We start from the raw sequence: 22,179 nt of genomic DNA, 5'->3' as shown, positions 1-22,179 counted from the left end.
TGCCTTGCTCCTCTCGGTATTTGCTCTATTCATGGGCTTCTTGAGCATCTGTTCCAGCCTGAGTCTGCAGCATGGCCCCCACTTCTCCTTTTCTCTTGTCCCCACACACTTGTCACTGCAGTGTTCCCGGCTCTCTCTCAGGCGTCCAGTTCCTGAGAGCAGCACCTGTCAGCTCGCCTCACCTTCTGGAACCAACTCTCACGGGCCACTGAACTCCAGCTCCGGCTGACCCTTCCGGTCCCATCCTCTGACAAACCTTGCCTGTCACAGCCCGTTGCTAGGTCAGGCTGGGTCCCTCTCTGTGCTCCCACAGCCCCACCTAGGCTTGCACGCTCCCCTGTAGCTGTGTGTTCGTGTGTCCATCTGCCCCCCCCCAAAAGCAGAAGCTCCTGGGGCACAGGGCTGTGTCTCGTGGATGGTTATTTCCCTAGCACCTCGCTCTTTAAATGGATGGATTCAGTGGGTTTTAAGAAATTAACCTGGTATTAAAATAATACCTAAAAATCTGAAAATATTTCCATTTTATACTTGCATTTTTGGCCTGGGGCAACCACATAGCTTTATATGGTCCTACAAGAGATACCTGCTGGGTTTCCAGTTGTCCAGGCAGGTAGCTGAAGGGTGCAAACTGGCGATTCTGCTTTTGGGTGGCCCCCTCAGTACCTAGCGTGGGCTAGCTCATGGCACACCATCAAAGAGTGAGGAATGTTTGAGGAAAGACACCTCCCCTCATGTGTCACAGAAGCGTCATTAAAAAGCTATGCCAGCCTTATATTTTCTTATTTTATATTAAATTGCAGTGAATACAGCTTAAGTGAGAACTCTTGTTACCATGGATAAATAATAGGGTGAATCTGAAATGTCATTAGGTCTCTCTGACCTTTTTAACATGCCATTAATACAGTTATTCTATTAGCAGAGACAGCTTCACTAGAGTAGGAAAAAAAATGAATTTCAACATGCAAGACTGTCAGCAACAAATTCTCACCCATATATCTGTTAAAAAATAAAAAAAAAAAGCAAATAATACCTTCTGCAAAATAAATACTTGGTTCATTTCTTACTTAAGGTCTGTTTCTTTCTGTAAAGCATTTAACAACATCTTTATTTCACATTCTTTTCTCTCATGGAGCACAGGTTTGGCTTCCACTGAGCAAACATGTACTAAATGCTTACTATGCATCAGGCACAGATTTCCAGATTTCCACAGAAGAATCCTATTGGTATACTAATGAACCACATCTAATGACATTAAAAATCCCTTAAACATGCACAGCACTTTCTAGTTCACAAAGTATTTGCATGGAAGGATTAGCTGACCCTCACACAATCTCTATGAAGTGGGCATTAGCCTCTTTGTTGCAGTTGGGAAACAGCCCTATAGAGGCTGTGACTCGCTCAGTGTCCCACAGAAAACCCAGCACAGAGCCTCCACACGGCTCTGCATGGAATTCTCCGCCGTATCATACAGCCTCCTATTCGCACATCTTTATTAAAGTAGAAAGGAAATACAATGGATCAAATATTGGTACTTTGTGGAAAAGCGCCTGCCTGAGACCCTGACTTCCTTCTTGAACAGAGAAGCCCAGGTGAATTTCAGCTTTTCTATTAAACCGAAACAAAACAAAACAAAACAAACTCTAACTTTTAGTTAAAGCAGGGCTGACAAAAACTTAAAGCCAGTGTGTGATCCCTTCTACAGCATACTAAACAGATGACTACAGATATAAATGCTTGTTAGAGCATCACACAGCAAGAAATAGAATCCTTAAATAAAAACGTTGGGCTTGGCATTTTATTCATTATGAAAAGCAATCTTTGTCTTGATGTTCCAATGTTAGGAAAAAAGAAGAAAACTGTTTAATTTTTATCAGCTTCTCAGGGATTTAAGATTACAATAGAAATACAACATGTAGGTTTAAAGGTTTATATAGTTTTCTTCAAGAAGTAAAGTATCAGTAAGTGATCCAGACCAGCAATTTCCAACAACTAATCCCAAGTCCAGAGGTAGCAAGTGCTACCTCGCCAAACTACCTCCCTTTTCCTCTTTCTTTTCCTCTTCCTTGTATTTCTCCCCTTAGTTCCCAGGGTCCAAGACAAGTTAGGTGAATTACTATTACATAGTATCATTTCAGTTGGGAAGACTGCTCTCAGTGACCTTGATAACCTCTTTCATCCCCAAGAAGCTACTTTTCTAGGAACGTAATACAAAATACATAATGGAGACAACAGCTCCCTTGCAGAGAGCTTTTTAGGTGTATACCTGAGGCCTTCAAAAAGGGTGACACACACGTGCCTCCAGATCCAATTAGGCTGCAGGTCAAAGACTCTCTTACCCAACTATTCTTTCAGAACTTCTGAGACATGAACCAGGAAATCTTTATCTGTAACATACTTCCCTGGGTGATTCTGAGAGTCACCCTAGTTTGGTAATCGCTACTTTATTTATTTATTTATTTATTTATTTTTAAATATTTTATTTATTTATTTGACAGAGAGAGACACAGCGAGAGAGGGAACACAAGCAGGGGGAGTGGGAGAGGGAGAAGCAGGCTTCCTGAGGAGCAGGGAGCCCAATGCAGGGCTCGATCGCAGGACCCTTGGATCATGACCTGAGCCGAAGGCAGACGCCCAACGACTGAGCCACCCAGGCACCCCATCGCTACTTTAAAAATCAGAATAACTTCAGTTTCTTTTTTAAAAAAACCACATGTATGGGGGACCCCCTAACTCAAAGCCCTGCCAGTTGTTAAAGCAAGAACAGAGTAGCTCATTTTGCATAGCCCAATTGAAACACACGATACATTTTAAAATAATAATTTAAATTTGAGTTCAATTTGTTCACAGTTTATTATGAAATAGTCCTTATGTTAGGGGTTCCAAGAGTTATAAAGATTAGGAAGACGTAGTGCCCTGAGGTTGTCATGATCAAAATCTAAGGCTTTTTTTGTGCCTCTTTGAAACTATCAACTGAAAATGGAAAGAGAAAAGAAGCTTCTTTAGAAGAAGGATGCCGAGTTCTACCTTCATCTTAGTATTTCCTATCCTGATATTTTCCTACAAAGTAATACAAGCCTTTACCTAGATTTCCAAACAGCAGAAATACATCTACCCACTTAAGTAGATATATTCCACTTGCTTATCCAGGGCCACATCTCATGAAAATACATGATGCTGATAGGGGGCCTTTATATTCGTTCACTGAAAATCCCAGTCTATCTATTTCCTGGATTTGAAAGACAACCATTTACAATATTATAAAGGCAATACTTCCATCAAGTATACACGGCTTTACATCCTGTCCCCTTCCAGTCTGTCAGATGGAAACCCAATTACTAGGCAGCAGCTGCAGAAAGGGGCCTTAAGAGTGGATCATTGTGTATTCTCTTCTGCAGGCTCCACCCTTATGCAGAAGCCATACTTAACCTGGGCTTTTGTTCTTATTTTGAATCCAGGATTTACAAGATTGAATGTCAAAGAATCACATTTCTAAAGAGACTTATATAAACAGGTGAGTAAATCCTGGGCCAAAAGACGATTCTGCGACAGAACAAGGTGCACATAACCTCTCCCATCACTTCTCAAGTGCAGTGCACCAAAACCACGGGAGCAGAATCTTTGGGCACTGGACCCCAGAACTGATATTCAGTGTGATTCCCAAGTGTTTTAGGGACACATGTAGGTCTGACAACCCAGCTGGAGTAAAATCATCAAGCCCCAGATGGCTGTAGTCAGGGCGCAATTAGGGGTGGTAATTTACAAGAAGTGTCATGAACGTCCATGGTCTTGGGCTCTAAAGGACATTTTGTTCAGATGGGACTCAAATTCAAAGTTAGTCTTCACACCCAAAGGTGGAGTGCAGTACAAGTCCTACCACCACTTGAAAATATGAGTTGGCGGCTTAGAAGAAACCACCCAAGCCTGAGGCAGAGGAAGGCTGTGGAGGGCATGGGGTGGGCTCTACACACCACTTATTCCTCACCAGCCCGTTCATCCTTCGCCCTCCTCAGGCAAAGAGCCCCAGTATTTGGTCTAGGCCAGTGCTGTCCAATGGAAATACAATAAAAACATGCACCGTTTCAAATTTTCTATTAGCTGCCTTTGAAAAAAGTAGAATGAAACATGATAAATTAATTTTAGTAATATATCTTGTTTCGATGGATATACTCAAAATACCATCTCAACATATAATCAGTATAAAATTTATTAGTGGTATATTTTAATTTATTTTTTTCTTACAGGATTTCATCTTCAAAATCCCAGGTAGTCTTTATTTATCCTCACAGCACACCTCAATTCAGACTAGCCACATTTGAAGTGCTCAGTAGGAGCCTTAGGTGACTCTCAGCTCCTATAGTGGGCAGTGCAGATGTAGACAATTACGTTGGCCCTCAGCCCCATCTTCCGCCTCTACTGTACTCAACCTGCCCTTGATTTTATCCTTTTAGTTCAGAATTCCTGCTACAAACTCATGCCTCAATCCTTGGCTCTCGTTTTCCACTCTCAAATCCAACCCCCAAATTTTCAAGTGCAAAATTTTCAATCCCCAAATTGCCAAAATCACCACCCTGGCATTTTTTTATTTTTACTTTTATTTTTTGTCCCTGTTTCAGTACATAAAAACTTCTGTCCTGGCCCTTGTTCCTACAGAAATTCCATGTGGGATGAGAGGGATGGAGGGATTTGGACATATGAGGGCAAAATTTTCTTAATTTAAAAAATTTTTTTAAAGTACTTTAAATTTAGAGCAATTACAAAGAAGATAATAGAGAATCTCTTGTGAGTTATATAAACAACACTACAGCCACAGCTATGTGGGCATTCAAAGGTGCAAGAATTGTGAAAGACCCAGGAGGGAAGCAGGAGAGCCAAGCTGACAAAACAGGAGGCAGAGAGACGGTCCCCAGACAGAGTTCCCTTTGATGCTCCTGGCTAAGCGCTTCACCACCTCGCTAGGGATGGAACTGAAAATTAATGCCAGAACCACGGTGCTATATTTGTATTTTCCTGTATTATATTTAATCATGCAAGTTAACCAGATACCCCACAGCATAAATCCCATCATTCTCAAGGAAACATTTTGTTGCCTTTAAGAAGTTACAAGTAAGCATGGGGCGCCTGGGTGGCTCAGTTGGTTAAGCGACTGCCTTCGGCTCAGGTCATGATCCTGGAGTCCCGGGATCGAGTCCCGCATCGGGCTCCCTGCTCGGCAGGGAGTCTGCTTCTCCCTCTGACCCTCCTCCCTCTCATGCTCTCTGTCTCTCATTCTCTCTCTCGCAAATAAATAAAATCTTAAAAAAAAAAGAAGTTACAAGTAAGCAAACCCTTACAGATATTTTTGAAGACAGAAAATTGAACAAGGCATTGGGTTGGGAGGAGGCTGCAAGTGACAATTACAATCACATTTCTGGTGTTCCTGGCGGGGATAGCAGGTGTGCGACACCACCCCCCCCCGGAAGGGCACCTCAACAAGGCTCACTCCTTTTCCCCAGGGCGGCGGGGGGGGGGGGGGCGGTTAACCAGGATCACCATTCACTCATCCAACAATATTCTCAGGATTTATTTTGTGCCAGGCTCTGAGCAGAAACCTAGTAAGAGAATGAAATGATGTTAGGAGCCACCAGGACAGCTGCTACTCACAGAGCTTTGAGCAAATATATGCAGTAGCCTCAGTCTGCTTTTAGAACACACTCCTATCCAACTTTCTGAGATCTACTTCTGTGAAGCAGTCCCCTCTCTTCTTAAAGGGAAGACACCAGCCCTGAGGTCACCCCGGCCACATACCCTGGACGTGCTCCTCTGATGAATGCTCACTGCAAAGTCACCAGGCTGCAGGCTCCCTCTCCCTCCCTCCCAAGTCACACCACCAGATCCTGAATGTCAAGAAAAGAGCAATCTTACTGAAGCAATTCACGGTGGAAATCACTATACAGCCTGTGAGTGGGGAGCAGTCACTAGGTTTATGCCAGGAAAACCTCTCTGCAAGAGTTAGCACTTACCTTGAGCCTTCATGAATGGGCTGGGCTTACACTGAGAGACAGCACAGGTAAATAGAACGCATGGGGGTCTGTGAGGGTCCCAGGATTCTGAGGTGTTATGTGGTGGTGGTTCAGGAAACAGGCTTGAGAAGGTTCTGGCAAGATCTTCCAGAACCAACAATGGCTAAAGAATGAAGGAAAGGGCATTATAGGACTGGAAAGTAACATGTAAAAAGACTCTAGGGTAAAAAGCAGTGGTGCATTTAGGGAATTAAAGCAGGTTAGGATGGTTAATGTCTAAGGTTAGGGAGGGAGGGCAGAGGGGTTTCAAGAGATGAGCCTGAAGAGAACGACCATGGTCAAATTCCTTACTCCTTATCCTAAAGGGTACAGGAAACCACTGACCTTTTAAATATTAAGCCAGTGAGAAATGTCATCTGGAAATAGTGTGGAAGATGGATCTGAGGAGAGCAAACTGTGGGGAGAGAGACAAGTTAGGAGGATTTCAGTAATGCATGTGAGAGACCATGAGAACCTTGATGAAAATGGTAGCAGCAAGGATGGATATTGTGAAAAAATCCTAGCGACATTCAGATCAAAGATACAGAACGACGTGACCGCTTAGAGGTGAGGGATGAAAGGAAGGTAGTAGCCAATCATGACTACTAGGTTATCTGGCTTGGACAACTGAGCCCGGGGAAACTCGCTTGTCAAGAGAAAGCTGTACAACCCATAGTATCTCCTCCATTCTTTAAATTCTACTTACACTTTTCTTCTCGGGTCTAAAATAGAAATGTTTATAATTCAATGTCATACCATTCAACTGATCCACACAATCTCAATTAATTATGGGTTGAAAAATTTATTGATCAGTCACATCAAATTCCTGGCAGCTAATACAATAAGGAACTTATTGCCAGTATATTCTGATAATGATGATTCTCCAATACTTCATTGATCTGCCCTGTGATTTGATCAAGTGCCCAGTGCCCAGTGATCAAGTATAAGAAATCAAATTCTAAATGGCTTCCAAATTACTGTTAACATAAACTGTAACAAAGTACAATTTTAAAAATACTAAAAATTTAATCCTCATACAAATACACAGTGAAAATAAAGGTTTATATAACTGTTTAATAAGGCAACCAGACACTTGAAAAAGCCAGTTTAAAAGAAAATTTGAGTTAGGCAAAGCCTTCTTAGATATAAGCTCAAGCAACAACAACAAAATAGATAAGTTGGATTTCGTCAAATTTAAAAACACTTGTGCTCAAAAGGACACCATCAAGAATGGGAAACAACAACCCACAGAAAGGTTGGAAATGTTTATAAATCATGTTATCTGATAAACAACTTGTAGCTAGAATATACAGAGAACTATTACAACTCAATAATAAAATAATAAAACCCCTCAATAATAAAAATAATTAAAAACTGGTCAAGGAATCTGAATAGACATTTCTCTGAAGAAGATAAAGAAGTAGCCAATATGCAGATGAAAAGATGTTAACCATCATTAGCCATTAGGGAAATGCAAATCAAAACCATACTGAGATACCATTTTATACCCACTCATATGGCTGTAATTAAAACAACAGAAAGATTGTCAAAAAAGACAAGTGTTGGTGAGGATGCGGAGAAACTGGACCCTCAAATACTGCTGTGAATGTAAATGTAAATGTAAAATGGAGCAGCTACCTTGGTAAATAGTCTAGCAGTTCCTCACAAAGTTAAATACGAAGTTAACATCTATGACCTGGCAAATGCACTCCGATGTACATGTGCAACAGAAATGAAAACATACATTTAAACAAAAACTTATCCATGAATGTTCATAGCAGTGTTATTTGGAACAGCCATCAACAGAGGAAAGGAAAAGTAAAAAGTGGTACACCCATACAATGGCATATTACTGGGGGATGAAAAAAGAATGGAGTATGAATACAGGCTATAACATGGATGAATCTTGAGCACATTATGCTAAGTGAAAGGAGCCAGTCATAAAAGACCACATATTATTTGAGTCCATTGATCTGACATGTCCAGAATCGGTAACTCAATAGAGGCAAAAAGTAGAATCAATGGTTATCTAGGAGTGGGGGTACTGAGGTAAAATGGGGAGTAAATGCTAATGGATATAAGATTTCTTTTCGGGGAGATGAAAATGTTCTAAAATTGATTGTGATGATGGTTGCACAATTCTTTAAGTATAGAGAAAACTACTGGATTGTATACTTTAAGTAGGTGAATTGTACGGTAGGTCTATTAAACTGTTACTTAGATATATATAAATAGAATAAATACATATATATAAATGTATACATATATAAATATACTCAAATTAAATATGAAAAACTAGGGTTATATAGTTCATGAAATAATAAAAAGGAATGAGATTGGTAAATTAAACACAAATTTGTTCAATTTATTGCCTACAAGGCAATAAAACTGTAACATTTGAAGGCTTATTTCCTACTACAGAGAATAAGAAATGTTCACACCTACCCTATTCTATATGTTAAGTTCTAAGTTGACACAGTTGTAAAATACAGTAGCGCAGATGTAAATAAGTCAAAGTTGTATTCTTCTAGGTTTGTTAGACAATACCCTACATTAGACTAAATGTCACACAGTCATCTGTTGTCTTATTCCCATGTCTTTGATAATTTTTCTTAACGAAGGATTCTCATAAGCAAACCACAATGATTTTGCATCCCAGTGTTGGTAAATAGAAAATGACAGGGTATTTCTTCCTAGCTAACCACATGGAAACAGATAATCTACAAGTGAAGGAATCTCAGAACTAAAGCCACAAGGAATCATCTGAATGAAACAAAGGAAAACCTTTGCTCTTAAAACTGTTAGGATTTTTTTTTTTACTACATGTTAATAACTGTAATAACTATAGCAATATTTTATATTAATAACTATAATAACTATTGCAATATAGTAATAACTACAGCAATTATTAAAGAAAGAGAAAGCTAGTCTGAAAATTCTCATCTGATAATAGAGTAAGTTATTATATCGACTTTAAAAGAAGATGTAATACTTGCAAGATAGAAGCAAAGATGCTATAAAAGTTGTTTGGAGTTTATAAACCCAATAAAAGAGGTGGAGCATCAATGAGGCAGACTGACACAGCTGGATGACAAACCTGTGATTAGTAGTGACGGGCTCCCAGAGCCAGCCAAATCATAGCTAAATTGCATTGCTGATGAGAAGGAAAGAAAACCAACACAACTAGGAGACAGACCAAGGTAATCCAATTTGAGAATCATCAGTCTACCAGAGGTCAAATAATTATGCAAGCAGAGTAGAAACCTTACTTCAGAAAGGAATTAAAGACAATTTTCTGGATGCTCAAAGAGTCAATTATAATGCAGCTATCTTACAGGAATGTGAAAAGCCATTTACAGCAACTGTCATTGAAATGTCCCTGGGTATCTACATATTTTAAGCACGAAACACAGAAATAGAAAGATATGGTTTTGGGGGATGGGGGGAGGAGCAGGGAGGAGCAGGGAGCCCACCGCGAGGCTCGATCTCAGGACCTTGAGGTCACGACCTGAGCCAGAAACAAGAGTTGGGCGGTTAACTGACTGCGCCACCCAGGAGCCCCAGGAAGAAAGCTACGTTTTTTTAAAAGAAAAAAGGGGAAGAATATAAAGGTGTTAGGATGTTGTGTTCTATCACTTTATACTGATTAAATTACCTGAGAAGAGTCACTTAGATGGATTCACAGACAGAAAGTCCTAGATGAAATGTGTTTCAGACCCCTCTGAAAAAGGAAATATATGCCTCGGAAGTGAAAGGCAGAACCTGGCGAATGACTGGTCCAAGGTACTAATTTTGCCAGAGGTTACACCAAGGAATTTTTTGTGCCACCAGTAGAGATAAAAATGCAACTGAACACCCCTGGCAGATAGGAGGGCAGTGAGGACCACGGGGAAGGCACTTGTTTACCGATGACAGAGATATGAATGAAATCACTAGTTGGTGAGTTCAGAACAGTCTGTTCTGGAGGTGAATATAGCTATTTAAGGAGCTACAGAACCTGAAACAATTTATCAATGAGCTAAAAATATCCAGACAAGGATCCTGGAAATTTCGAAAGCCAGTGAGAGCTACCCAAAAAGGGCAAGTAGGTTGCAACATTAACAAAAAGCTGGGTTAGAGATGTCATGATTAATCCAACAACATTTTGAAAAATATAAGACACAAACAATTTATAAGTGTCTAGCGTACCTCGAAAAGATAAGTCAACACTAGAGGCTGGATATCATATGATTTCTGAAGGCACAGTCAAGATTCTTTAATAGAAATATATGTCAGAAGTAATGCAAACAATTGTGCCATGATATTTTTGTAGAAATGGGTTAATCAAATTTGAAGTTATCTTTTTTGAAAGGGAAATTGCCTTTAAAAAAAAGGACGAAAAGACTAGGAACAATAAAGAAAAACATATAAGGCAAAGAAAATAGAAATGTAGCAGTTAAAACATAAAATAAATGAGTCAAATAAAGCAAAGATCACTGCCTGGCATAGAAACAAAAAATCCAACAATGTGTTGTCCTTAAGAGATACAAGTAAGCCAAAATAAAAATGGGCAGTAGAACAAGGTTTAATTTAAGATTTATTATGTCTGCAAACACAAAAAAGTGAAGGACACTATTATGAAAATGATATTAAATGCTAAAAAGTATATGTAAAACTATAAAAACTTAAGAACAGTGCATCTGAATATTTAAACATAATAGGAACAATACATCCTTTTTTAAAAAAAAGGTTGTATTTATTTGAGAGAGAGACAGAGACAGAGCATGGGGGGGGGGAGGGTAGGAGGCAGAGGGAGAGGGAGAAGCAGACTCCCCACTGAGCAGGGAGCCCGAAGCAGGGCTCAATCCCAGGACACCGAGATCATGACCTGAGCCAAAGGTAGACACTTAACCAACTGAGCCACCCAGGCGCCCTGCAACAATATAGCCTGAAGAAAAGTTATTAAAATGGTCAAATATAACTATATCTGAAAGCCTGAGCAGGACATCACAGCAAATGGAACAAATAAGGAACTAAAAACCATCTCAATGAACCAGATCCATTGATCAACATCACTACTTGATCCAATATCTCTAAATCCCTAAGGACAAATAGTATGATATAATGAGCTGTATCTTAGCAAAAATTATTGTTCATTTCTGTTTTCCACTTTCAACATCTTCACTGATTTTACAAATAGTGTTAATGCTCAGTCAACCTCTATACACTTCTCCGTGCATTGTTCTATAACACTTGCCACTCAGTAGGTATTTATTATTGATAATAAGTGCTCAGTAAAATACCTGTTGGATAAGCAAATACCAATATGAGAATAGCAATAAGCCTGGCAAAACAGCACCACCAGGTGAGAAGAATCCCAAATGTATGAATAGTAGTTTCTTTTTTCCCCACACCCTGGACAGAATACAACCCTCCTTTCCTTAAAATGCAAAGGCAAACTATCATTTAAGAATTTTAAAACAATCTAATAAATACCACGTTAGGCTAAAAAAGAAAAATTACATTTACTGACCTCGTAAGAATGTAAGGCGAAAATGAAGCTGGATTATCCTGCTCTGAAAAAAGGGGCATAGATCCTCCCATGATCCACAGACGGAAGTACAAAACAACAATCACCTTCAAAGAAAAGAAAATTTGGTAAGAAAATCATTGCTTGTTGGGCATAAGCCCCACCTTTCTGGAGGACACTTGCAGATGCTTTAAAAATGTCTTGTTTTGTTTCATTGCGAGCATTTCTTAAAATCCTAACATTCAAGATGAGGCAAGATGGAAAACAGCTGGATAGGGAGAAGAGCATAAACAATGAAGGTGTTGAGGGAAAGACAAGCAAATTCTTAAATACAGCTGTCAGTATCAAGCATTTACCAGCTGTTATCCACTGTGCTAAAGACTTTTCCATCTCACCTGCGGCCTCACAGCAACCCCCCCCCCCCCCCCGGCCCGAGGTAGATGAGAAAGCTGAGGCTTAGAGGTAACTTACCCAGAACCCCACAGCTAATAAACTGCAAGATCCAGGAGGTGAGCCCATGTAACTGTCCAACCACATTCTTAACCATTCCATTTACACAGCCCCATGAAAGTTAATTTAAAGTACAATAAATAATACTGCTGTGTTCTGAATAAACACACTTGAAGTGTTCCCACCCTTGAATGCCCTAAAGCAGAACATTCATGAAGGGTTATTTCAATAAATCCCAGGAACAGCTTTTGTGTCACCCACTGGAATTCTATCACTAAATGGTGTTATCCTGTTGCTAAGGTGAATAAGAAAACCAGAAGCAGAGACATTTCTGTGGGGATGAGTTTTGTTTATAAGGGTGTTCACCCACACAGGCCTTCCAGGTGATTCTCATTTCAATAGGACCAATTACATTGTTTTTATTAAAGTCAGAGGGAAACCTTTGCTTAAATAAAAAGCTAAAGGATTAATTTTGGAGATAGGACTGGATTTTTTCTCCATAAATATCATGGACTTCCTTTATAAGTATCTTTTATATAAATAACCTCAAATCCAAAAACTGAAAATAAATGTATGGTGTTAGCCAATGGCTTATCAACAGTAAACAATGCCTAGGCAGCAACTGAAAATCATCTTAACGCTCACACAACATCCTGCTCAAACTGAATTTAAATTCTTAAAGACATTATAATGGAAAATATCAACTATGAAAGTAATAGGAAAAGTATCCCGAAAGAATATAAATTCCCTAAAACACCATGTAGAGGAAAAAGGCTGTGATAATTAAGAAAAAAGAATAGGAAGATAAATAGTCGAAAGGGCTTTGAGAATAAATTTTTAAAAAAACAGAGGATTAATAATTGACAACTTTCATCACAGCAATGATGTTAAATTACTTGCATTCCCATACAGTTCTAAGAAAATAAATCACTTCTGAAACCAGTGATGAATCATCCTAATTCTTTTTTTTTTTTTTTTTTTTTTAAAGATTTTATTTATTTATTCATGAGAGACAGAGACAGAGAGAGAGAGAGAGGCAGAGGGAGAAGCAGGCTCCCAAGGAGCAGGGAGCCTGATGTGGGACTCGATCCCAGGACCCTGGGATCATGACCCGAGCTGAAGGCAGACGCTTAACCATCTGAGCCACCCAGGCGCCCAATCATCCTAATTCTATGCAAAGATACTGGGGAATACTTTAGAGAAATATTTTGTCCCTTTTGTTGAGATTGTCCAGTCAAGGCTCTCCACCCTCATTCAGTTTTTGCATACTCTTCTTCCATAAACATGTTTTAGGGTCAAGAAAAAAAAAATCACGTTAATTGGTGACATTACAATTCAAACACTCTTTATAAGTTTCCTCTCCAAATTTACGGGGAACAGCAACAGCATAAGAGACTGGTCTCCTAATCTGGAATTCCTGAACCCAACAATGTAAGAAAGTGATTAATGTGCCAGTCACCAAAGATGGCGGCGACCAAGAATGCCGGCTCCCTTTGCATGTGCATTCTGCTCTTCCCATCAAGAAGGAGGCCAGCTGCCCCTCCTCTTAAGACTGAGTTGGTCTTGTGACTTGCACTGACCAACAGAAAGTGGTAGCAGGTACACTGTGTCAGTTCTGGGTCTACCCCTTGAGAGGTCCTGCAACTTCTGGTTCATGCTTTTAGAACCCAGTGGCCATGTTTTAAGGAAGTCCTGGCTACCCTGCTAGAGAGTGGCCACAGGGAGAGACCCTAGGGAATGAGATACCACAGACAGACAAATGAGCCCCGCTGACAGCTACAGGAAGCTGCTTGTGTAACCCCAGTCAAAAATCATGAGGAGCATTAGAACCACCTAGCTCGATGCTGCCCAACTAAAGCATTCAGGGCAAATATATGTGGTGGTTGTTTTAAGCCACCACATTTGGGGGTGGTTTGCTGTGCAGCAATACATAACTGATATAGCTAGGTTTGTGCTGCTGAGACACCTCAGGATCAGCACCTTGAAAGGTACTCATAAAATATTATAGTTGACACCGTCTGTGTCACAGAGTTCATACTCCTAGAAGGCTTTCATACATACCTTCCAAAGCTTTGTTAACATTCACGGCATGTAAACTCTTTGATCCTAAGATTGTGTTGTTAGAATCTATTGCTGATTCTATTAAATAATCTGGATCATGTCTCTGAGCCAAGTAAAAGTAAAATATTCCTTCAGATATTTCAGAAGCATATATATACTTACATAACTTATGACCAAAGTGGCCCTTTTTAAGAATGGCCTCATGGTAAGCAGGAAATTTCTATTGTTCCTTGCTGTCAGATACCTGAAATAGGAGAGAGAGAAAAAATCTTAAATAAGTGTTAGAGTCCACCACACATAATGTTCTCCATTCACTGTGAATAGCTGTAGCTCGAAAAAAGGCTAGAAAGGATCAGAGCTAAAAGCATGGCTCCTGGAGCCAGACCACCTGGGTCCAGGTGCTTCCTGTCTGGAAGACCAGGGGCAAGTTTCTTAACTTCTTTGCCCATCTATTTTTCTCACTTACAAAAAAAAGGGGGGGATAATAGTAGGACCTACTCCACAGAAACACTGTGAGAAAAAAATGAAATAATATATGGAGCAGGATCTAGCACTCTTAGCTATGAATATTACTACCCCATCTATGCCAAATAACCCAGGCCTTCTGGCAACTGTATGGTTACACTGGTCAAAGGGATGATCAGAAGCAAAGTAAGAGTTTACCTACTGTATTTAATTTGAGAGGTACTATGTCTTCAATCTACAAAATATCTCAAATATCTTTTTTTAAAAGATTTCTTTCTTTATTTTAGAGAGGAGGGGGGCAGAGGGAGAGAATCCCAAACAGACTCCCAGTTGAGCACAGAGCTCAAAATGGGGCTCGATCCCATGACCCTGAGATCATGATCTGAACTGAAATCAAGATTCAGACACTTAACCCACTGAGCCACCCAGGTGCCCTATCTCACAAATATCTTACCCCTGAAAAAATAAAGGATCCAAGTCACCCAAGGTTAAGAAATTTACCCAAGCTAACAAAGTTAGTAAGCATCATTGGTGGGATCAGAGCTCACCAATATGCAGTGGGCAATTTTCTCACCTGCCTATGGCCTCAGGAACCAAACTAGGTTACAAGAATGTCAACTTCTAGAGGGGCAGGAACTTATGTGGATGCTGTGTCTGCCACAGCTCACTCACTTGTACAAAGTAGGAGCCCCATATTCCTGCATATGAGGCACATGGCTTTAATAAAGACAATGGGGGTGCCTGGTGGCTTAGTTGGTTAAGCATCTGCCTTTGGCTCAGGTCATGACCCGGGAGTCCCGGGGTACCTTGGGCTCCCTGCTCAGTAGGGAGTCTGCTTCTCCCTCTGCCCCTCACCCCACTCATGCTCGCTCTCTCTCACTCTCTCTCTCTCTCAAATAAATATGTAAATAATTTTTAAAAAATAAAGACAATGAAAGAGAAGCAAGAGAAAGCTATTAACAACTCCACGCAAAAACCTAAAGCACGTCATTTTCACCTACATGCAAACTTCTGTGTTTTAAACTACAAAGTGAAGGAAACAAATCAAATTGAATCATGTAATGCAGCAAGCATTTGCCATCTCATCCTTATTTTCCCTACCCTTTTCCATTTTCTTCTTTTACTCTATTCAATTTAATTTCTCCTCAAAGGATTTCTTCAGGAATCTCTTAAAATTTGCACTTGAATGAGGTCCCTTTACACAATGGGAGTATTTTACTGGAGAGAGATCCCTTTGTAAGGCCTCAGTGGGTTCGTACCACAGAGAAGCGTCCATCTTGATGACTGCTTTTAAAATATATACGGTTGCTCTGTTTTGCAACAATTAAATGTGTCCAAATGGCACTGTAAGGAGGCAACAATGTCACTCAGAGGCAGGTTTCTCTTCTTGCCTCCCTTTTCCTCTTCCTGGTTCATAAACAGCTGTGGATCTGACCTTTCAGAGTTTCTAATGAGTGGAGAAAATGAGGTGAGCTCAAAAACACATGAGTCTGCTTTTAGCAAAATCTGGACCGGATCCATCCCCAAGCACTGCTCTTAAACCATTCCTTAGCTCTCAAGCTTGACAAGGAGGAAGGCCAGGGATACTGTCAGCTCTCACAACGCAGGTGCATCACTAATGTCCCCAAAGAGGCATCACTTCCTGAATCAGTACACAAGATTTTATGTATATATCTGTGTATATCTCTGAAGCAAAATGCTTAGCTCTGACCTTCAGTGTGAACTGGATCTATGATTCCCAAAAGGTTAAAGCACTGCTAAGTGGCTTCCCTCGGCTCTGCCTCCACTATTACTATCATTTTCAGGATGACTCAACAAAGATCAACTCTGGATATTTCTGCTATTCCTTTCCAGGAAGCAAGATAAGTGGTAGCAGGAAGGGAATAGCAGTGTAGGAAGGAAAAGTGTTGGGGAGGCCTGAAATTGCAATAGGTCGGAATGAAAAAGCGCTTCTTGAGTTGGTCTGCTTTTGGAAGCTTCACTTCTCAGGTTCCCTCCATTGCTGGTTTATTTTAACACAGTGGAAAACATCAGAAGTGGTGTCCTCTCTATAGAACAACAAACCAAGGGTTTAGGATTTTGTTCAATGTTAAACTTAGGTAAATTCCTAAAGTCTGCATTTTGTTTCACTGAAAGCTTACTATGAGGGTTATTTCAGGGAGTGATATTTACAAAGTATCCCTTTGTTTAGAAATTCTTCCTCCACAACAAATTCCATTTCCTCAAGAAGTTAAGCTCCTTCAGACGCCAAATAATTTGCTCTTAAAATGTAGCATCCCAAAGCCATGAAAGCCTAAAATGATACAGAGAGCAGTGGTTGAAAAATGACCTCTTTCAAGATTTCTATTTCTAGTTGTTGACCAATATTAAAAGAGAAAATAAGTCAAAATGATATGGCCCCTGTTTTGGTAAACACTAGGTTAGAGGCTGAGATTCCTAAGCTCACACAGGAAGCACTGCAAAGCTGAATTGTCTGTATCCCTTCCTCCTCCCCAACTCATATTAAAATTAGATAGTGGAATATGTACAGTCTGTAAGGTAGAACTGAACAACAAAAACATTATTATTATTAACAAACAAATAAAAATACCAAATAATTAATATGTGCCAGACACAAATCTAAGTAATTAAATTGTAGTTATTAACCACTTATAACAATTCCATGTGGAAAAATAGAATTCCTTTTTTACAAAGGAAGAGACCAAAAAACTAGAATATTTAGCTATTCTCTCTCAGCTATTCATTTCAATCACAAGCTAAAGTATCTATAAGTGCCTTTTAGCTTTTAATTTTTTTTAATTTATTTATTTGACAGAGAGAGAGAGACAGCACAAACAGGGGGAGCGGGAAGAGCAGGTTCCCCGCCAAGCAGAGAGCCCGAATGTGGGGCTCGATCCCAGGACCCCGGGATCATGACCTGAGCCGAAGGCAGACACTTAACTGACTGAGCCACCCAGGCGCCCCTATATGTGCCTTTTAAACAAGGCATTATGCAAATGCCGTCACTGATAATTTTCAATTTCAGGCAAAGTCTCCACTGTTTTCCCTGTGAAGCCAGAGAACATTCCAACAACCAAACCAAAGCACTGAGGAACCCACTAGAATAGGAGCCAAGGGTTCTATTCCTGTGCTTCCACATCATTGGTTTTATGGCTTGTAACAAGTCTATAAGAGTTCTGTTTCCTTCTTTTATCAATGGAGTTGGACTCAATGGTTTCAGGTCTAAAATGCTGTGATTCTTGGATGTTCTCACCAACGGATGACATCATAAATGACAAGTGAAGAAAAACAGAGAGAAACCGGAAAATTTTAAAAAGAAATGTTAAGGGATTAGGAGGAAGCAAATGTTAGTTGATCAATCCCCCCCACACACTTGAGTGGACCCTTCATAATTTGCAGTTGCACATTAAAAAAAATATTTTAACATTAGTTTGGGGTTTTGGCATTGTCAAACTCTGCATTTTTAACAATTTCTGATTTTAGGCAAACAACAGATCAAGATTATCCAAATTAGATTCCCTAACCTGTGCTCCTCCACACCCAATACTCTGTTTTTCTGACATCAAATTTTCTATTAACATCCACCTTCTCAGTTGATTGTGTTCAAATATTCAGAGCTGAATGTGACCTCCTGAAGTTCACCTCCACAGCTTCTCAGTCATCAAATCCCATATAAGGTCTGGCTGAGACAAGGACAACCAGCTACTCTGAATCACCCACCGTAATCTTGAGTGTTAAATAAATGCTCATTATTTTAAGCCACTGACTTTGTTGACACAGAATTATTGCGTCAGTGGATAACTGATATATATAACACAATGATCAATAAATGCTACCTGCCCTAATAAAATTTTTAAAATATTTTTCTGCCTCCACTCAACCCTCACCCTCCCCCCGCCCTTTTTTTTCTGTGTGTTCCTTATCCTCCAGTGCTAGACCGGGGTGCAAAATAAGAATGCTCAGTTTGGGAGGTAGACAGCAAGCTGGAGGAGGAAAACCACTCAGATGGTACTATCTTAACCTTAAATTCTGCTGGTTTAAATGAAGATGTTATATTATACTTTCCAGCCCTTCTCAGGATCTATAAAAACCTGTTAATTTTTGCCTTAACACTAGCTCTGTGGCAAACATCTCAGATACAAAGAGTTGCTATTGTTTAACATTATACCAATAAATTATAAAAAGCTTGAAGGGGCACAGAATACATGACTCTAAAATCTACCACTCTGGCATGTGGATTATTTTAAGCTAAAGGCAATCAAGATCCAGCAGAGTCAAGAAAAACTTTGATCTCTCCCTTCACTACCTAAAAGAATTTAGAAGAGGGGGCCTGCCTCAGAGAGAAAGCTATACCAGAAATAACTTTTATCTGAATGACTGACTTATCTGTAGGACAGAGCCAATCCGTAATTACCGAACATCTGCTCTTCCTGTTGTCCTGTGAATTACCCTCCCCTGCTTGGAAGCCCCAGACCCCTACCCCATTCCTTAGCTCAGGAAGGCAGAGAAGCCTGACTTGCCTTTGGGTCTCATATTTTTATGCGGCTCCTGTACGTATGAAATTAAATTTGTTTTCTCCTGTTAATCTATCCTATGCCAATTTAATAATCAGACCAGCCAAAGAAGCTGAAAGGGTAGAAGGAAAATTTTACCATTCCTGTGAGCTATATACAAAACTCCTTCTAGAACACCAGTCATACTAATTTAATTTCTCCTGTTCTTTCAAGGTAATAAAGGGGATTAATAAAGAGTCATATACCATAACCAAAAATTTTTTTAAAAATTAAAATCAGAGCTTTTTAGAATAGGAATTTAAGAATCTGCTTCTGTTTGAAACACACAAAAAAAGGTGGCTTTTTTTTTTTTTCAGTTGACCAAAGTAACCAAGACACAGCTCACATTAGAAAAGATTATAAGCTTAACAAAAACAACAAAAAGAAATTTAAGTGTCTTTGGGTTCTTCTTTAATGCATTCTCCTTGAACTCATAAAGTGCCTCATCTAAATCTTAATAACCAAAGGCATTCTGAAGAGGAGTGAGACAACCTTTGATGTCTCCTTTGATATTCAAATGCAGAGTCTGAAGGAAAGGAGCTAACAATTCTAAGAAGACAATGATGCATTTCTCAGTTTTATCTATTCAAAAAACCCCAATTGACCTTCAATACCCCATTCTGGGGCTATGGTAAATTTTTCTTCCAGAAACTTCAAACTTAGCTCAGTGTGTTATTTACAAAGAAATATGTGGAAATAAGGACAGAGAAGGCATAGAGGAATATAATTTCAGTTACTGTAACCATTCTGAAAATCAAAGTTAGAATTGGAAGGGATCAGAATAGCTCAGGCAGTTTTACACATGAGGAAAAAAAAAAAAAATGAAAGTCCAGAAATGTTAACTGATTTGCAGAAGATCGGGGTCCTTCGAGATCAAAGGTCAATGAGTTCAGGCTTTATTCATTAAGTCTGTGGTCTAATTTATATTCCTTCTAAAATGAATTTAGTCAGAGGCCCCAATTTTTATTCCTTTTACAGCAAAAAATTCAGTTCTGGTGATATCATCCTTGTCTGTCATTAACAGTCCCAGAAAAGTTTTCTGATTCATTGATAATAGGGAATACTTAATGCATTTCATGTGCATCATTAGCTGTGCTTTGCACTTTACTTTTTTTATTTCATTCAATTCCACACCAACCCTGGGAGCCATGCTTGTCCCCATCCTGTGATTGAGGCCGAAAGAAGAATTTACTCGGATCTTGCAGCTGGCAAGTGGCAGAGGTGAGATATAAATCCAAATCCAAAGCATTCACTATTCTCTGTAGCATTTAAGTAAAACAGAGCTGGTTTATTTAGCACACTTTCAACATGGATTATTTATTACATGCATTTCTGCATGTGTAGAAACACAGTGATTTCTACTGAATTAAATGATAAAAGTTCATCTTCAGGACCTTCCTCCATTTGCATGAGTCCACAATAAAACCTTTAGTATAGGATTTTCCTACAACTGAATGAACTGAGGCAGGGCACAATTCTTGAAGGGTCTTTTATGAAGTATCCTTTTAAAGGTTAAAGTGTGTAGTGGCTGCTGCAGGTTGAAATGCAAGCTCCACGTACTGTGGGCTGATCCAGAAATTCTATGTGAGAATAGATGGCCAAAAGGAGAGTGTGTGCATGGCAGAGAGGGTGTCACTGTACTGTGAACCCATCAGCCAGCCAGCCCCACAGAGAGAAGAGGCAAGCAGGAACAGAGAGTGAGACAGATAAGGATGCCCCAAGAGTGACAATGAAGCTGACACCTGAGGAAGATGAGAAGTGAATTAGGTAAGGAGAGAAGGAATAAGACACATGTACAGAGGCCTAGGATTGAGATCGGGCAAGCAAGATGAAGAAAATAAAAGTTCATTCTAGCTGCGGGATCTAATACTGGCAGAGTGGTGACAGGGAAGCTGGAGAGGGAGGCAGGGACCTCGGTGACCCTCATGTCCCACTGCGGAGTTTGGACTTTATTCAGACAGCAAGGAACAGTCAGTGAAGGGCTTCAGGCAGTGATGACCCAGTGTGATTTCCAGTAGAAAGTGGCACTAAATGATGTTGTTACTGCGACTACTGTGAGGTCCATAACAAAGAGCAAAGGGCCCAGCAGCCCCAATGGGGAAATGGTAGGCAGCAGTGATTCTGGAAGTTTCTGAGATATCAGATTCAGAAATAGATGAGTTTCTAGTCCAAGTAGGTAGAGAGACTTTATGGTAGGGATAAGTGACAAAGGCATGTGTTGTTACATTTATTTAGCAGTCTGATTTCTTAATGCATTTCTATTTTGTGTTAATTGGTCATTAATTTGGTATCATTCAAAACTTTCTACTAACCAGAATATTAAATTGCCAAAATAGAAGCCATTACAAGAATATACATATTGGGGCACCTGGTTGGCTCAGTCGTTAAGCGTCTGCCTTCGGCTCAGGTCCCGATCCAAGGGTCCTGGGATCAAGTCCTACATCCGGCTCCCTGCTTGGCGGGAAGCCTACTTTTCCCTCTCCCACTCCCCCTGCTTGTATTCCCTCTCTTGCTGTGTCTCTCCCTGTCAAATAAATAAATAAAATCTTAAAAAAAAAAAAAAAAAGAATATACATATTATGCCCTTGTATGACCTTTTCTATGTCAAAGGGCTTTTCGGTCCAGTCTAATATTTAATCCTTGAAAGATCCATATGCCCTTGGCAGAAGAGAGAGCACCATCCCCATATTACAGATCTAGACCTAGTGAGCAGTGCCTCCTAAACCAGAACTCAGACGTTTTATAGCTGATTCCATGTCTTTTGGTTGCATCACGTGATCTCCTCTCCAACCACACTGTCAAACAGCATTTGCTGCAGGTTTCCCATTATTTCTACCAGTCCAAACTTCTTGCACACCAGAGATTCTAAGGAACTCATGCAAATGAAATCACTGCTACTTGCAAAACACATCTGCGTGGGTACACAAGTAAACCTTTGCACTAAGAAGATTAAAAACAGCCAGTGATACCTTAATCATATTTTCTGAACCTCTTATTGGAATATATGGACTGATAAATTCAAATACAATTCAGCTAGTGAAAAAGAGTATTTGGTATTGGGACTGTCCAGGTAAACTGGGGAAACACACATTCTGTTAACAAT

General features: G+C 39.9%; 1 protein-coding gene across 2 annotated transcripts in view; it reads right to left on the bottom strand.

Moving 5' to 3' along the window:
* The window catches only part of TMTC1 (transmembrane O-mannosyltransferase targeting cadherins 1), a 255,645-nt gene that overhangs the window by 121,161 nt on the left and 112,305 nt on the right, over positions 1-22,179 (bottom strand). Inside the window, exons 6-7 of one of the 2 annotated variants that reach the window (XM_044914902.1) lie at positions 14,221-14,302; positions 11,551-11,654 (exon numbers count right to left, since the gene is read on the bottom strand). The exons of the other annotated variant lie outside the window; for it this stretch is intronic. Coding sequence (XP_044770837.1) covers positions 11,551-11,654; positions 14,221-14,302 — 186 coding nt within the window. The remainder of the gene's footprint in view (positions 1-11,550; positions 11,655-14,220; positions 14,303-22,179) is intronic. 2 annotated transcript variants of the gene reach the window in all.

This window comes from Neomonachus schauinslandi, chromosome 5, assembly GCF_002201575.2.
Source record: "Neomonachus schauinslandi chromosome 5, ASM220157v2, whole genome shotgun sequence".
NCBI lineage: Eukaryota > Metazoa > Chordata > Mammalia > Carnivora > Phocidae > Neomonachus > Neomonachus schauinslandi.
The sequence above is the reverse complement of the archived record's forward strand: the minus strand, read 5'-3'. Positions and strand labels throughout refer to the sequence as shown.